Source organism: Rhipicephalus microplus, chromosome 5 (assembly GCF_043290135.1).
Source record: "Rhipicephalus microplus isolate Deutch F79 chromosome 5, USDA_Rmic, whole genome shotgun sequence".
NCBI lineage: Eukaryota > Metazoa > Arthropoda > Arachnida > Ixodida > Ixodidae > Rhipicephalus > Rhipicephalus microplus.
The window spans coordinates 147,593,625-147,609,382 of NC_134704.1; the positions used below are offsets into that span (position 1 = coordinate 147,593,625).

General features: G+C 46.4%; 2 protein-coding genes across 2 annotated transcripts in view; both read left to right on the plus strand.

Moving 5' to 3' along the window:
- LOC119174188 (uncharacterized) overlaps window positions 1–2,704 on the plus strand; it is a 25,388-nt gene extending 22,684 nt beyond the window's left edge. The window contains exons 5-6 of the mRNA XM_037425014.2: window positions 1,285–1,365; window positions 2,547–2,704. Of these exons, the coding sequence (XP_037280911.2) occupies window positions 1,285–1,365; window positions 2,547–2,683 (218 nt within the window). The 3' untranslated portion in view covers window positions 2,684–2,704. The remainder of the gene's footprint in view (window positions 1–1,284; window positions 1,366–2,546) is intronic.
- Window positions 2,705–5,829: 3,125 nt separating this feature from the next.
- The window catches only part of LOC119173345 (sodium-coupled monocarboxylate transporter 2-like), a 91,906-nt gene continuing 81,977 nt past the window's right edge, over window positions 5,830–15,758 (plus strand). The window contains exon 1 of the mRNA XM_075894243.1: window positions 5,830–5,928. Coding sequence (XP_075750358.1) covers window positions 5,830–5,928 — 99 coding nt within the window. The remainder of the gene's footprint in view (window positions 5,929–15,758) is intronic.

A 15,758-nucleotide genomic window follows, 5' to 3' on the forward strand; every position in this document is an offset into this window, starting at 1 on the left:
AAAGCCGGCGTAAAGAAGAAACAAGCGGCAAAAGACCACACGCGCACACGTCCTCTCTCCCTCGAAATAACCGCTGCCACGCCGACCAACCTCCACGGATCTTGCACCCAGTCCACTTTTCTTTCTTCAGATTTACTTGGAAAGTATTCTAGTAACATCCCCAATACGTTCCTTGGTATGATTGGTTGTCACATCTCTTTAATTTATTGTTGGCCGCTGGAAACAATTATTGTACACCAGTGGTTACGCAGCAATCAAATATTGACAATTTGGTTCAGATATACGGAACAATAAAGTATTCAAAAATATCCAAGTATAGACATTTTTTTCTGCCGCCACCAGCCCAAAAATGTAGCCTAATTGGCACAAAGTAGCCAAATATAGCAAGCCTGCGTAGGGCCAGCGCACGAGACGGCGGAGGAAAGTTAGGTTAGAAGCCAGCGGAATTGACAAATACAAATTCTGCGTTTACTCTCATTCCCACTCGTTATCTCTATCAGTTATGCTCACGCTCCTCAAAGAAGAAAATTATGTCTCAAAGCTGACTCCCCCATAATGATGAAACGCCTAACAATAAAAGAAAGCGCTTGAAAATGATAATAGGCAATACATTAAAATGAATACTGTGAATGCTAGTCGTACTAGATAAATGTGGGGCTTTGGCTAGCATACGAAGCCAACGGAGCAGGGACAAGACGCAGCCCTTTTAAGCCGTAGCCTTCCAAGCCGTGCTAAATCGCGTACGGGAATGCAAGCCCAAGTGGCGGGCGGATCCTGCAAACCATGCCGCTGAATTGGCGCGCATTCTCAAACGCTTGCAACAACGTCTCGCCGAACAGGCGCCGTTTCGGGCATCACAGCATCAACGTGACGATTTCGGGAGCGCGTTCGCCTGGGCGTACGCCCGCTATCTTCGGTAGTTTTTTCAGTGGCACTTTGGCCTCCGCTGCGACGTATGTGACCGCCTGCGACCACCTGTTCTTCGAGAACAACCACTGTTATTAAGGTAATCCTAAACGCATTAAACCACTCCTTACACTACTGCACGACCGTGATGATGCCAGGAACAATGTGCGGTATGTGAAATGAATACTGTGGCCAGCCCAAGCCGAACATATGTGTAACCTCATTAAGAAGCACGAACACGTAACGAATAATTATGAAAGGCTGCAGTGCAGCAGCGAGTTGAAACCACTGCTGAACACTGGGGCCAAACGTTTCAGCTTTCGCTGATAAAGTATTTGTAGGGAGTGCTTGGGCAGTGAATTTTTTTTTTAATTTCAGATCCCACTCCACGAGATGGTATATTTTATTACACCGATTACGTCAACTGCGACGTAGTCGACATCGAGTTCCGAGGTCATCGTAAGTAACTGTTGCGTAGAATATTAGGAAACTCGCAGGAAATTCCCGGTGTATTTTTATGACCTAAAAATTATATTAAACCAAGAAACTTTTCGCATGGCACACATTATTGTAACGTCTTATTCAATTATTCGCCCAGTAAGAGCATGGTTGTGAATTCTAAGCTGCCACTCATAAAATAACAAATAGTTCAGGTAATGGCTAACAGCACTGCAAACGTTACTAACGTGAACCACACCCTCCTCCCATTTCAAAAACTAACAAAAATTACATTTGAAAGTATCTCTTTGATTCAGTCATCGTCGAATATCATCCGGTGTATTACGTTATCAGACACGCAATTTTCAGAATAAAGATGACGCTTTCATTTTTTGTAAATTATTGGATTTGAAAGAAAAGAAGTGAGACCTATCTGATTTTAGCTGCAAATTCAAATCAGTTCATTTATTTATTTATTTTCATTTTTACTAACTTTTACAGAAAGGCTGCGTTGCCTCAAAAGCATTATCACAGGAGAGCCTGTCTGAGCACGATGTGTTCCATGTTTTAATGTAATAAGCAATAAACTACCTCAAACTATGTTAACATCAAAGTCAACAAGATTAAACACATAATAAGTTATCTATAAGAAAATTAACTGAAACTTCGAGCATAACTAGAGCTGTAATACACTATTTTAAACTACGTCACGAATAAAATTCTTGAATCCTGTGTACAGAAACATAATCTACAGGTAAGAAAGTCAAGTCTTGTACAGTTTGTGTGAACAAATATTTGAAAAAACTGTTTTTATTTTAACTGAATTCGCGTACCTTTGAGCGGTCATGCGGGTCGGAGCATAAGATTGCTCTGACAGGTAGGAGCGACTAAGAATACCTGTCTGTTAAAAAAAGATAAGGTTGCGTAAAATGGTTCTGAAGCATTTTCTTCTTGTGGTTGACGTTTTAAAGCGCAGCAAGTTTTAATCTGAGTCGTACTTTGCGATGGGTCCTAACTATTGGAGACGATGACATGCTTATTGTACTATGGAAATATACCCGATATGAGAGCTGCCGAGAAGCTGACTTGGCGCAAGTTAGATGTCCGTTTTACACACAAACTGCATTTATGACAGTAGAAACCTTTTCTCAGGAAGCAATATATAACCTGAAAACCCCTACCAATTCTTTTCGTTTTTTCAGAATGCATACTATGGGCGCAGAGATCAGTAAAAGACAACGTGCCACAGGACTGCATCGACCACTTTGTTGACATCTGCGGCGTCGTGGTGCCGGAACACAGCAGAGACCTTTGCCCTGATGGAGAGGGTGACTACTAATAAACTAAGCGCTTTCCCATATGAACGTCTTTTTTCACTTGGCGTATCTACACCGGAACATCTTACCCAAAAAGCTTATGTGGTAATAACATGAATTTTCACATAATTTGCATCAACATAATGACGAGTGCGTTTGAATCTTCGAAGCGTCTAGGTTGTGAGGACTGCCCTGTCAGTCTGTCGATGTTCGTGTTATTGTTCGGTGAAGCAGTACCTATATATCTACAAGGTAGTGCGATGTATGCAAGGAAAAACAGTCAAAAACGAAAAAAATAAAAGGTAGGCGAATGCGCAAGATACAAAATAACAAACTCCATTTCAACATTTTACTGATGATTGGACGGTTACAATGTCACCAGACAAAGAACCACCATATAGGTGATGGATTATATATTCAATCGAATATCAATTGTATTGTGTTGAAGCAGATAGACACATGTGGAAGTGCATTGCCATCACCTGGCTCGCTCGGTTGTTCGCTCCCTGGTTACGTCTTGCCTGCTGTTGCTGGTATCCTCTCGGTCGCTGTGTACTTTAATAAACAACCGTAACATGTGGTGGAGGTGCTGGGTATCACCTGTCGTCCTTGTTCGGAAGAAAGATGGCACAATACAATTTGGCGTCGGTTATCGCTGGCTTAACAAATATACACGAAAGGATGTGTACCCGTTGACACGAATTGATGACGCACTCGACAGCTTGCAAGGAGCGGAGTTCTTTTCTTTCTTGGATGTCTGCTCTGGCTACTGGCAAATTATCACAGGAGAGCCTGGGCCCATGGCTGAGACTGACCGCTCCAAAAGCACGTTTGTAACAACAGATGGATTGTACGAATTCACTGTAATGCCATTCGGTCTCTGTAACGACCCGCCACCTTTGAACGCATGATGGACAACATCTTACGCGGCCTGAGGTAGCACACTTGCTTCTGCTAGTTAGATAATATTGCCGCACGTTGTTAGACACCAGCTGAAGTCTTGCGCCACTTCCTGCTCTTATGAATTCTGCCACACCAACTGGCAATCAAAACGCACCAATCTAAATGCGCCATGCAACGCTCACTGCGCGTGCCACCACACCACTCGCTGGAAAAAGAAGGCTGCCGGCTTTTCTAAGGAGCGGCGCGAGACGAGACGGGAGAAGAAGAAGTTGACAATGTTTTCAATATCGAGCTCAGGACAACATCTGTGTATTTAGTTGACAGGCACAAGTTCACCAAACATAAATATTTGTTTCAGCTGCCGGCATTGTATTTGTTCGTTACATACTGGTGGAGGTGCGTGATATGATTTCAAGCCAATCTCAGGTGAGGGAGCGTAGCCCAGAACCTCTAAGGTTATAGCCAGCGAGGTTGACTCCCATACACCAACGCACGAGTCGCCGCCTACGAGGTGAGCAGCCCGAGTTTGGCGCCCTCTTCGATTCTTCAAGACCAGTGGAGAACGTGAGTTCTGAATCCCCTGCAATGGCCGCCCAGGCGACGCTATTTTCATCTCATATCGTCATGAACACACGCCGAATGCCAGAGGTCTTCCACGGCGATATTTTTGAAGATTCCGAGGACTGGTTTGTTGGTTTCGAACGCGTTGCCAGATTGAATGGTTGGGACGAAGTCAGGAAACTTCGCTACGTCTACGTGGCACTGCGAAATTCTGAGCGTACGTGGTTCGAGAACTACGAAGAGTTCTTTTTGTCGTAGGACGACTTTCGAAAGGAATTCCTTGCTACGTATCCAAACACGGATAAAAAAAAAAAGGCAGAGGCCACTCTTCAGACGTGAAACAAGCGAAACAACGAGAGCGTCGCCACGTACAGTGCGGTCCACTGTTAGGGGGAACACGTGAGCACGCTGCGGGCGGTCTGCGGGGCGCCAACTGCTGGCGAGATTTGGAAACACGGAGCATGCGCGTAGAATCGCAAGGGCGGTACTTGCCCGCGTCGTCTGCTACTACCCCGCCCCACGCTCGGCTCGCGCTAGCGACAAGCTTGCTGTGCTCGCTTCATCGACCATATATTTCCATGTCTGTTATCAAAAGCGGCTGGCTGGTTCGAACGACTTTTGAGAAGCTTACGATTAGATTTTTGGTGAACACAAACATTAGGTTACGCGAGGGATGGGCTTCGTTATCGCTTTCACAGACTTCCACAGCTGAGGGCATATTTATTCGCTGATCACATTTTCGGTGAAGCTAGTTCTTAGAAGCGGCATGGCTAGAGTACCTGAGGACGAAAGGCTTCGAATAGTCGAGCTGTACACCAAAGAATACAGCCAGCATGATGTCACTGCCATGGCGAAATGGCCATTTTCTCATTACCAGCGTAATCATCGGCATTACGAATGTCTTTTTTTTTTCATTGCCACGTTCTGTCCTGCGTAGTCCTATTTTGCTCACACAGATTTGCATTTTATTGTGTGTTTCACAAGGCTCAGATGTGTTTCATTACTTTTGCATCATTCAAATATTTCGAGGCTACAGATCTGACCTAACTCAACCTGTCTAAGTGTGAGAAATTAACTTTTTGTTGTTTACTCCATAGTGTTCTATGAACACCATTTTTGAGCTCGTATTGGTAAAATGTAATGATTTTCGAAAAAGTGAATGCTATCGCATATTCGAAATAAGGAGCTTCTGTCGTTTTCGCTTCAACGAAGAAAACGAAATGTAACGTGAGTTAGAACTAACGTTTGCTGCGTATTACAATCCACAACAAATATATTATTCGGTGTAACGCCGTAGTGGCATACATTGAAGTATCTGCAAGATGTGTTTCCTTAACATGCTTCTAAATACTATAAGCCCATGGCTTTTCTTTGCATTTCGCCTGTAATCTGAAATCGGCTGCTTTGGCCATAAACTGAATTGCAACAAAGCTGCCGAGAAAGCACAACAACCGACAGGCACTTTTTTTCTGCACGCTGATTACCCGGGGAGGGAACGGGAGAGTGGGGAAATGCGAACGCTGTATTCAGCGCACGGCAGTTGCCGGAGCGGAAAGTAGCAGACGAAAAGCCGCGAGCCCCACCCTTTCGCGTCTATTCGCACGCGAAGCGCTTACAAATCTCGCCGCCAGTTTGCGCCACGTGGGCCACCAGCCACGCGTTACCGTGTTCCCTCCAAGAGTGGACCGTACTGTACATTGAAGATATGTCCAGGCTGTTCCACGCGGCCGATCCGAACATGCCTGAAGAAGAGAAGTTGTGGCACCTGATGCGTGAAGTGAAGAAGGAGCTTTTTGCAGGCCTGGTGCGTAATCCACCCCGCTCTATAGCTGAGTTCCTGCAGATAGCCCCTGCAGCAGCGTGCGCCAGTACAACAGGGGCGTAAACACCTCATCTGTTAACGCTGTGTCGACAGCCCTCACGAGCAACATGGACCTCTTGCTTGAAATAGTGAGGGCTGTCGTAAAGGAAGAGCTTCAGAAAATACAAATGACTCAAAGTTATCTAGCTATGCCTTTCCTCTTTTGCCGACGTTTTGCGTGAAGAAGTGCGGCAAGCGGTTCTTCAACCACAACCTCAGGTACTACAGCGCGCACAACCGGAGCCTCCACCTCAGTTGTCACACGCGCAAGTTGTACGACAGGACCTCGGACGCATGAGCCAGACGGCTACGATTACTCTGATGCCTCCGACATTTTTTCCCGGGTACATTATTTCCGGGGTCTTGCTTCTACCAATGCCAGAAGCAAGACCCCGTAAGAGCGATGTATGGCGCACTGTAGACCGGCGGCCCCTCTGCTACCACTGCGGAGAAGCAGGTCATCTTTACCGGGCGTGCCAGTATCGTCAAGTGGGACTGCGTGGTTTTCCAGTCAATGCACTATGCCCGCAGAACGGTGAACGGCCCTAAGAAATCGAAGAGTACTTGTGTTCACGCTATTCACCTCAAGACACGCAACAACGGGGTTCACGTTATACAGCACCGATGCGCCATCGGTCGCCGATTCCTCGTCCGTCGTCAAATCTCCGAAGAGCACGTTCACCTAGCCCGCGGTGGGAAAACTAGAGCCAGCGACCTCTGGAGGTGAGGTCGCTGATATATTAACAATTGAAGACCCTCCATTGTTAGCCCGACAGGACGGCGGGAGTTACGCAACGACGGACAAGTGCGGTAGTAGCAACGTTACTTACGAGATACTAGTCACTATTGACGACGTCGAGGCCATTGCACTAACTGACACTGGTGCAGACTATTCCGTTGTCAGTAATGCGCTCGCAAAGAAGGTGGAGAAGGTGATGACTGAATGTACCGGACCTTAGACACGTACCGCTGGAGGGCACTTAGTTAGCCCCGTGGGCTAACTAAGTAACTAAGAATTCGGTTCGGACTGTCACGGTGGATGGACGTGTTTTTTGAGCACTCCCGATCGACTGCGCAGATAAGTGGTTTTGCATGTTTTGAGCTTGTCTTTATAATTACAAGGCAGCAGTTAAAATCCCTGTAGCACTTATCTTATTGTACGGCTTTTTCGGGGGTCAGTCACCAGGTACTTATTAGTTAGCGCGCGTGTGTGTGTTTGATTTTTTTTTGTTTTTCTTTTGCCCCCCGTGGGAAGGTGCACATGCAATGAACACGCAAATTGTTGCAGTAGTGCTTAGACTTTCTTTTTCGTAGGGCAGGGCTCGAGTTTTGTAATCATCAAGTGAGACAAGTCATAGAAACAATTGGTGTCAAAAAGACATGGTTAAAAAATCTGTAAAGTTTTCAGGATGTGGGGTTGGTTTGAAAGTGAACCCAAGTGTAGAAGCGGACGGAGAACAGGCTGACGCGAAGTGTAGGCAATGTGTGGTCGAGGAAAAAATGGAGAAATTGATGGTTGGCCAGAGTGACCTGCTGATGAGAATCACCAAGCTAGAGACTGCGTTGGGGACAGAGCGAGAAAAAACGAGGGCAATGAGAGAAAGCTTGAAGTTCGCCGAGGAAGCACTAGCCAAGTGAACAGAGGAGCGGCCTACGGAGAGAACAGTAGCAAACCGGCATCCATAACGGCGGAGAAGAAAGAGTAAGCAAGTTAGAAAGAAAAACAGGTTCAGCCAGTTCAATTGTCGCAAGGCCCAGCGTCAGCGAAGTAGTGGTGGGGCTGGGAGGGGACAAAGCAGCCGGCGTCACAGGTGCAAGTAACCCCCAGGTGCAGGACGCTCCAGCTGAAAAGTCACAGCATGTGATATTCGCCAGGGACTCAAATTTAAATCGATGCACAGGAGCCATCAAACAGAGGGTAAGAGGTGACAAGAGGGTTGCAGTAGGGGCATTCCCAGGACGCAAGCTGGAAGCAGTCATGAGGCAAGCGAGCGCAAAACTGAAAACTACAGCTGACAGACGAAACCTATTGATAATTTCAGGTGGTTTAAACGATGTCTTAGATGAAGATACAGCAGGACTAGCAACCACACCGGCGAAAGGCGTCAATGACATGCGCACCACTTCTCCTCAGGTACAGGTAGTGATATGCACGATACCTGAGGTACCGGTGCGTGATAGCAACCTGCAAAGTGCGGTTGTCAACGCGAACTGGGAGATATGGCGGATGAGTCGAGAGAAAGGCTTTGAGGTGGTGGAAATAAACAGAGAGGTGCATAGGTGGGGTGGTTTTCAACGAGACAGAATTCACTTCGATGGGCGGCTAGTTCATGAGTTGGGTTGGCGACTTGCAGGACGCGCAGTAGCTTTTTTTTGTGGGGCAAACGGGCCCTTCGGGATGCTGGATAGCTAGCAACAAGGAAAACAACCAGGGAGACTCTTTTACAGGTGGTATGAACAGATACGATTCCAAAGTGGCAACAGTATCTAAGATAGGTAGAGTCCGGGGCAGAAATAGACGTAGCCACGAGCGTCGAGCCAGTTCAGACATAGGGTATATTAACATGCAGGGTGGTACAAACAGGCTGAAGTGGGAAGAGATAGAAGAACAGCTAAGGAAGGAGAGGCCGATGTTATTCGGTTTTGTAGCAACACATCTCAGGGACATAGAACAACCTCCTAACAACCCGGACTACGCGTGGGAATATTGTAATAGAACAGAAGGCAGCAGAAAGGGGGGGTAGTATTGGGGCATTCATTCATAAAAGTACAGACTGGCAAAGGGTCAAGCAGGAGTGCAAGGACCATTTATGGCTAAAAGGGAAAATGGCAGGGCAAACGACACTCCTTGGCTTCGTGTACTTGTGGACGGGAGCAAAGGCCAGAGAGGAAAACCAGGCAATGGTAGAGTGTATATCAAAGGACATTGAGGAGTTAGGAACAGAGTGCGAGATAATTATACTAGGAGATATGAATGCGCATATAGAAGATATAGATGGGTATACCGACCCGACAAGAAAAATGATCATGGATATGTGTGAAAGGCGTGATTTGATCATTTGCAACAGTACCGAGAAGTGTGAAGGGCAAATAACATAGGAGGTAGGAAGGCTGCAGTCGACGATATATTACGCACTGATGTCACATAGGATGTATGATAAGCTCAGCGTAGTGTACATAGATGAAGGTGGCTCCAGAAGTCTGGGTAGTGATCACAAACGTATCAAGCTAAGTTTTGGAAGACCAGTAAAAGTGGGAAGGAGACAAGATAAGCAACTACAGGAAAACTTTTATTCAGAAAGGCAAATTGAAATAGCCACTAAACAAATTGAGAAACTACTCATGGAGGATAATAAAACAGTGTGGACATGCACGAATCGAATTAGACTATTTGAGCTAGAGCTTGCTGAGGCACGTGGCAAGTCACCCCGGAAAAGAAGACACAAACCCTAAAGTTGGTGGGATGAGGAAGTCAAGAGAACCATAGAAAAACGTCAGGAAGCCTCTAGGGAACACAAACATGCTAAGCAGCGGGGTGAACCGACAGATGATGTTGAAAGAAAATGGGAAAACTTTCTAAGCTGTAGAAGGGATGCATCCCTTCTGATCAATGAAAAGATTGGAAGAAAGGGAGCTCATTGGCTGGTAGAAGTACACAAAAAAGATAGAAAGGCAGCTGCGAAATTTTGGAACCATCTAAACTCCCTAAGAAATAGGACGAGCCTAGAGCAGAGGTTTATAAATACAGTTCAAGGTGCTAGGCTGGATGGGGACAAACCTATTGAATATATAGGAACAAGGGTGACAGAAAAATTTCAACAGAAAATTGCTTTATGCACCACAATTGACAAGGATGAATCAAGTGGCGCAACGGCTCCATTTTCACAACGAGAGTGGGAAAGGGCTGAGAAAAGGGTTCCTAGTAGTACACCAACAGGCCCAGATGGCATTACTATTATGCTGATAAAGACATTAGGTCCGAAGTCTAAGCAGACTTTGAGAGAGACAATGAGCAAAATTTTAATCGATGGTGAAGTTCCCGATAGATGGAAACTTAGCAGGATGAGCATGATATATAAAGGAAAGGGGGACAAAGCTGACATAAACAACTACCGTCCTATAACAGTGAAATCAGTGGTCTAGAGGCTGGCGATGCAGATTATAAAGGAAAGACTGCAGGCATGGATAGAGGATTAGAGGGTGCTGGGGGAACTGCAGAATGGGTTTCGGAAACACAGGAGGTTGGAAGACAATGTGTTCTCACTGACGCAGTGCATCAAAATAGCAGAAAAAGAACACAGGCTCCTGTGGCTAGCAGTTTTGGATATCAAGGGAGCGTACGATAGCGTGGTTCAAGAGGAATTGTGGGGAATTCTTGACACACTAGGCGTGAAAGATGTAATCACTAATCTTTTGAAGGATATTTATAAAGGTAAAAAGGCAGTTATAAAGTGGGAAAAACAGGTATCCAAGCCTGCAGAGGTAAAACGGGGGTTCAGGCAGGGGTGTTCCCTGTCACCCTTATTATTCGCGATGTACCTACAAGGATTAGAGGCCAAATTAGAGGTTAGTGGACTGGGATTTAACCTCTCTTTCGTCAAACAAGGAAAACTCATTGAACAGGCACTACGAGCATTGATGTAGGCAGATGATATAGTGCTAATGGCCGATAACAAGGAAGATTTGCAGAGATTTGTAGACATTTGCGGTAATGAGGGAGCTAGGATAGATTTCAGATTCAGTAAGGAAAAATTAGCAGTCATGATTTTAATGACATTGAAGGTAGTGAGTTTAGAATACAGGAGGTCATGCTGGAGATAGCAGATAAATACAAATATCTGGGCGCATGGAAAAGCAATTGGGCCCAGTACCTAAGGGAACACGAAGTATACGTGATGACTAAAGGTCACAGGAATGCAGCGGTAATGAAAAACAGGGCACTGTGGAAAACAATAGGTATGATGTTGTGAGAGGAATATAGAGAGGGGTCATGGTTCCTGGTCCGACGTTCGGCAATGCGGTCTTATGCATGAGATCAGAAGTTCAAGCAAGATTAGAAATTAGGCAGCATGGAATAGGTAGGCTTGCCTTAGGCGCTCACGGCAACACACCAAATCAGGGAGTACAAGGTGATATGGGATGGACATCATTTGAGGGCAGGGAAGCTTGAAGCAGGAAGCTTGAAGAAGCTTGAAGCAAACTGCCAAACACTTGATAATGTTCGGTAAAGGGCTTCACCCTATAGTTCAGAATGATGGCGCTGAGTTGTTCAAAGCACTGGGGTTTAGGGACAGGGAGGGCAAAATAGACTTAAAGCGGGTAGAATTAACTAGGAGGAGGTTATCTGATTGGTGGCTAAAGTCAAGGCACGAGTGAAAATAAACCCTTCACTGCAAAGTACGAAACAGCAACCTCACAACTTAAAGAAAAAAATTATAAATTTTGGTTCATTAAGTATTACGGCTTGGTGGCGCTAGCCACCGCCCGATCTAAAGGGTACAGCCATATCCATCCATCCATCCATCCATCCATCCATCCATCCATCCATCCATCCATCCATCCATCCATCCATCCATCCATCCATCCATCCATCCATCCATCCGTCCGTCCGTCCGTCCGTCCGTCCGTCCGTCCGTCCGTCCGTCCATCCATCCATCCATCCATCCATCCATCCATCCATCCATCCATCCATCCATCCATCCATCCATCGGGATTATGCAACGCAAGGATAGAAATATTAGGATTCATGTATGCCGGCACCTTTATTGTGCTTCCTGAATGCTCCCAGACATGAACTTCTTGCAAACAAACAATGCAGTCATCGACTTGCTAGAATCCCAGGTTTCGTTTTCTACGGAGAATGCCGTCACCATCTGTCATACGGAGAAACCAATCGTTCTACATCTCCGCATTGTGGACGAAGATGTGACCGTGCCGCTATGTTCCAGTGTGACGGTTCTTGTGAGGAGTGGAGTTCTCCGTGACTGTGACGAATTACCGGACGGAAACATCCCACTGGTACTAAAAAAAAGGACTATGTTGGCAAGTGGCCTGGTGAGCCTTTGTGATAGTTGTGCGCGTGTTTTAATAACTAACTTTGGAAATGAGCTGTAGAATGTCGCGAATGGAACATTCGTAGCATCGCTGCATGAGTATGTGCAAGTCTCCAATGTTTGCAAAGTTGATAAAGCTTCGGAGACAGTAGATAATGTACTCCAATCAGTAGACATCGGCAGATAGCTCTCATCATCTCAGAAACAACAGATTGCTGACCTCATCAGAGAGTTCACCGAGTGCTTCTCCACTTCGTCGAAAGTCACACGTACTCTCGTCACAAAGCACCGCATCGTGGTCTAAAAACACGTGAGACCTGTGCGTCAGCGCCCATGCCGAGTAGCACCAAAATAAAGGGAAGCCATCACGAGCTAAGTGCAGGAAATGCTCAACGATGACGTGATCTAGCCGTCCAATAGTCCCTGTGCATCACAGGTAGTGCAAGTCAAAAAGAAGGATAACACTCTGCGATTTTGCGTTCACTAAAGAAAGCTGAACCAAGTCACAAAGGGTGATTTTTACCCACATCCGCGGATCGGTGATGACAGGGATAAATTACGCATTGCGCACTTCTTTTCATCATTGGACTTAAAAAGTGGATATTGACAGATCGAGGATGAAGAATGAGATCGCGAAAAGACAGCGTTTGTGACTCCAGCTGTACTGGACGATTTCAAAGTGCTCCCTTTCGGTTTGTGCTCTGCTACTGCTACCTTTCAAGGAATGATGGACACTGTGCTCTCCGTACTCGAGTGGCAATCGTGTATCGTCTACCTCGACGATGTAGTGGTTTTTTCCCTACCTTAGAGCAGCACAACCACTGACTGAGAACGGTACTGAATGACATTCGCGTGGCAGCACTGACCATCAAACCGAAAAAGTGTCACTTTGGATTTCGTCAGCTTTGGTTCCTTGGGCACATGGTGCGGAAGGCGTCTGCCTGGACCCGGAAAAGATTTCAGCAGTTGAAAATTTTCTGAAACCACATGACAAAAAGGCTGTCAGTCGATTTCTGGGACTATGTGCCTACTACAGACGCCTCGTTGAGAACTTTTCTAAGGTCGCTGAGTCTTTGACACTGCTAACGAAACTGTACCATTCTCTTGGCGAGAAGAAGAAGAAGCAGCTTTCTCAGAGTTGGGACGCCACTTGCAGTCTCCTCCAATACTTGCCCATTTTGATGAAGAGGCCGGCACAGACATACATACCGACGCGAGTAACGTTGGCCTCGGTGCCATCCTCACTCCGTGGCAGAATTGAGAAGAAAAGGTTATCGCATACGCGAGCCGCACTCTATCGAATGCTGAGTCCCATTACTCAGTGACAGAGAGTGTCTCACAGTTATATTGGCCATCAGCAAGTTTCGCCCATACCTCTACGGGAGACCGTTTCAAGCAATCAGTGATCATCATTCATTGTATTGGCTGGCAAATATCAAGGACCCTTCAGGAAGACTTGCTAGATGGGGCCTGCGTCTGCAGGAACATGACATCACTGTAGTGTACAAGTCCAGTATCAAGCACAATGACGCAGATTCCCTGTCTCGCGCATCTGTAGAGTCTCCATCGTCTGACAAAGAACAAGACATCCAATTTCTTGGAGTTCTGAATGTGTCGGAGATGGCTCGCAGTCAGCGAATAATCCCGGAGCTACGCCCACTTATCTAATACTTGGAGGGTCATCAAATTAAGGCACCACGAGTTTTCTTCCGTGGATTGACATCCTATGTGCTCCGAAACGACGTCCTATACAAGCGCAGCTTCGGAAACAGCGGTGAAACGTTTCTGCTTCTTGCACCATCATCACTTCAAGCAGAAATCTTAGAAGCGTGTCATGACGACCCATGGGGTGGTCATAAGGGTAGTAGTCGCACTTTGGCAGGAATCCGCCAGAAGTATTATTGGTCGAAATTAAGAGATTCGGTCCACCATTATGTCAAGTCATACCGGGATCGCCTAAGACGCAAAATACAACCATCAAAACCAGCGGGTCTGTTGCAGCCGATAGAGCCATCAAAAGGCCAATTTCAGCAAGTGGGGGCGGATTTGCTTGGTCCATTTCCTCTCTCTTCATCGGGAAAGCGCTGGGTTGTTGTAACAACAGACTACATGACTCGATATGCTGAGACGTCACCTCTCACAAAAGGAACAGCGAATGAAGTGGCCCAGCTTTTCGTCACTCATATTGTACTACGACATGGCGCACCGCGCGGGTTGTCATTACAGAAAAAGGAACAGCATTTACTGCCCGTTTGATGCAGTTTGTTACGAAGCTCACCCACACCGACCATAGAAGGACTACAGCAGATCATCCGTAAGCAAGCGGTATAACCGAAAGACTCTGTACGTGGAGCACCAGACATGGAACAGTATTTTGCCTTATGCTACATTTGCATACAACAGCGCATTACAACGAACGACAAATTTCACGCCATTTTAGCTTGTTTATGGTCGGACGGTCACAACGACCTTGGACTAATGTTACCTGTCAACGATTCGAATGAGAGTGACCCAGACATCAGCGACTACATAGAAAGGGCAGTAGAGGCACGGCAATTGGCAAGACATCGCATCATTTTACAACAAGACTCCGGCGGAAGTCGATACAGTCTGAAGTGGAGAGACGTACAGTACAACTCAGGAGACAGAGTGTGGGTGTGAACGCCTGTACGTGCACCTTACCTACCTGAAAATCTGATGCGGCGCTATTGCGGCCCTTGCAAAATACTTCGTCGGTTAGGCACCCTAAACTACGAAGTAATTCCTGAAGGTCAAGTGTGCTCAACCGGACGCAGGAATCACCCAGAAGTCGTACATGTATAGAACGAATGAACCGTACCACGAAAAACACTGAATGAGCCAACTGCTAAATGGGCTCAAGCATGAGGTCAATATTCCTTTCCAAAACTGTTCGACGTCAGTGCGCGCATCGGGCCGATACGTTTCAGGTGGGTGAACTTATACCGCACGTTGTTTGACACCCGCTAAAGTCTTGCGCTGCTTCCTGCTCTTAGGAATTCCGCCACACCAATTGACAATCAGAACGCGCCATGCAACGCTGATGGCACGTGTCCCCACACCACGCGCTGGAAAAAGAAGGCTGGCGGCTTTTCGAAGGAGGGGCACGTGGCGAGCCGCGAGAAGAAGTTGACAAAGTTTTCATTAGCGAACTCAGGACAACATCTGTTTATTTAGTTCATGGGCACAAGTTCGTCCAAAATAAATATTTGTTTTAGCTGCTGGCGTTGTACTTGCTTGTTACAATATTGTTGTCTTTTTGCCAGACTTGCCGACCCACCTACAACGATTGTATCAAGATTTGACCTGTGTCCAAAATGCCAGTCTCCAGGTTAACTTAAAAAAGTGCCCATTCGCCACTCGAAGACTAACTATACTAGGCCACGTGGTCTCCAAAGAAAGCATTCTTCCCGATCCTGCTAAACTTCGCACCGTATCCGAGTTCCCGAAACCTACTAACCCGAAAGCACTGCGCACCTTCATTGGCCTATGCTCCTATTTTCGGCGCTTCGTTCGAAATTTTGCTATTGTCATCGCACCTGTCAATACACTTCTCCAAGGCGACAATGAACTATCTACCCGGTCAGAAGCTTGTGACGATGCGTTTACGACACTTCAACGCCTGCTTACGTCTCCAACAATTTTGCGTTACTTCGGTCCGAGCGCACGCACAGAAATTCACACTTATGCCTGTGGCGTCGA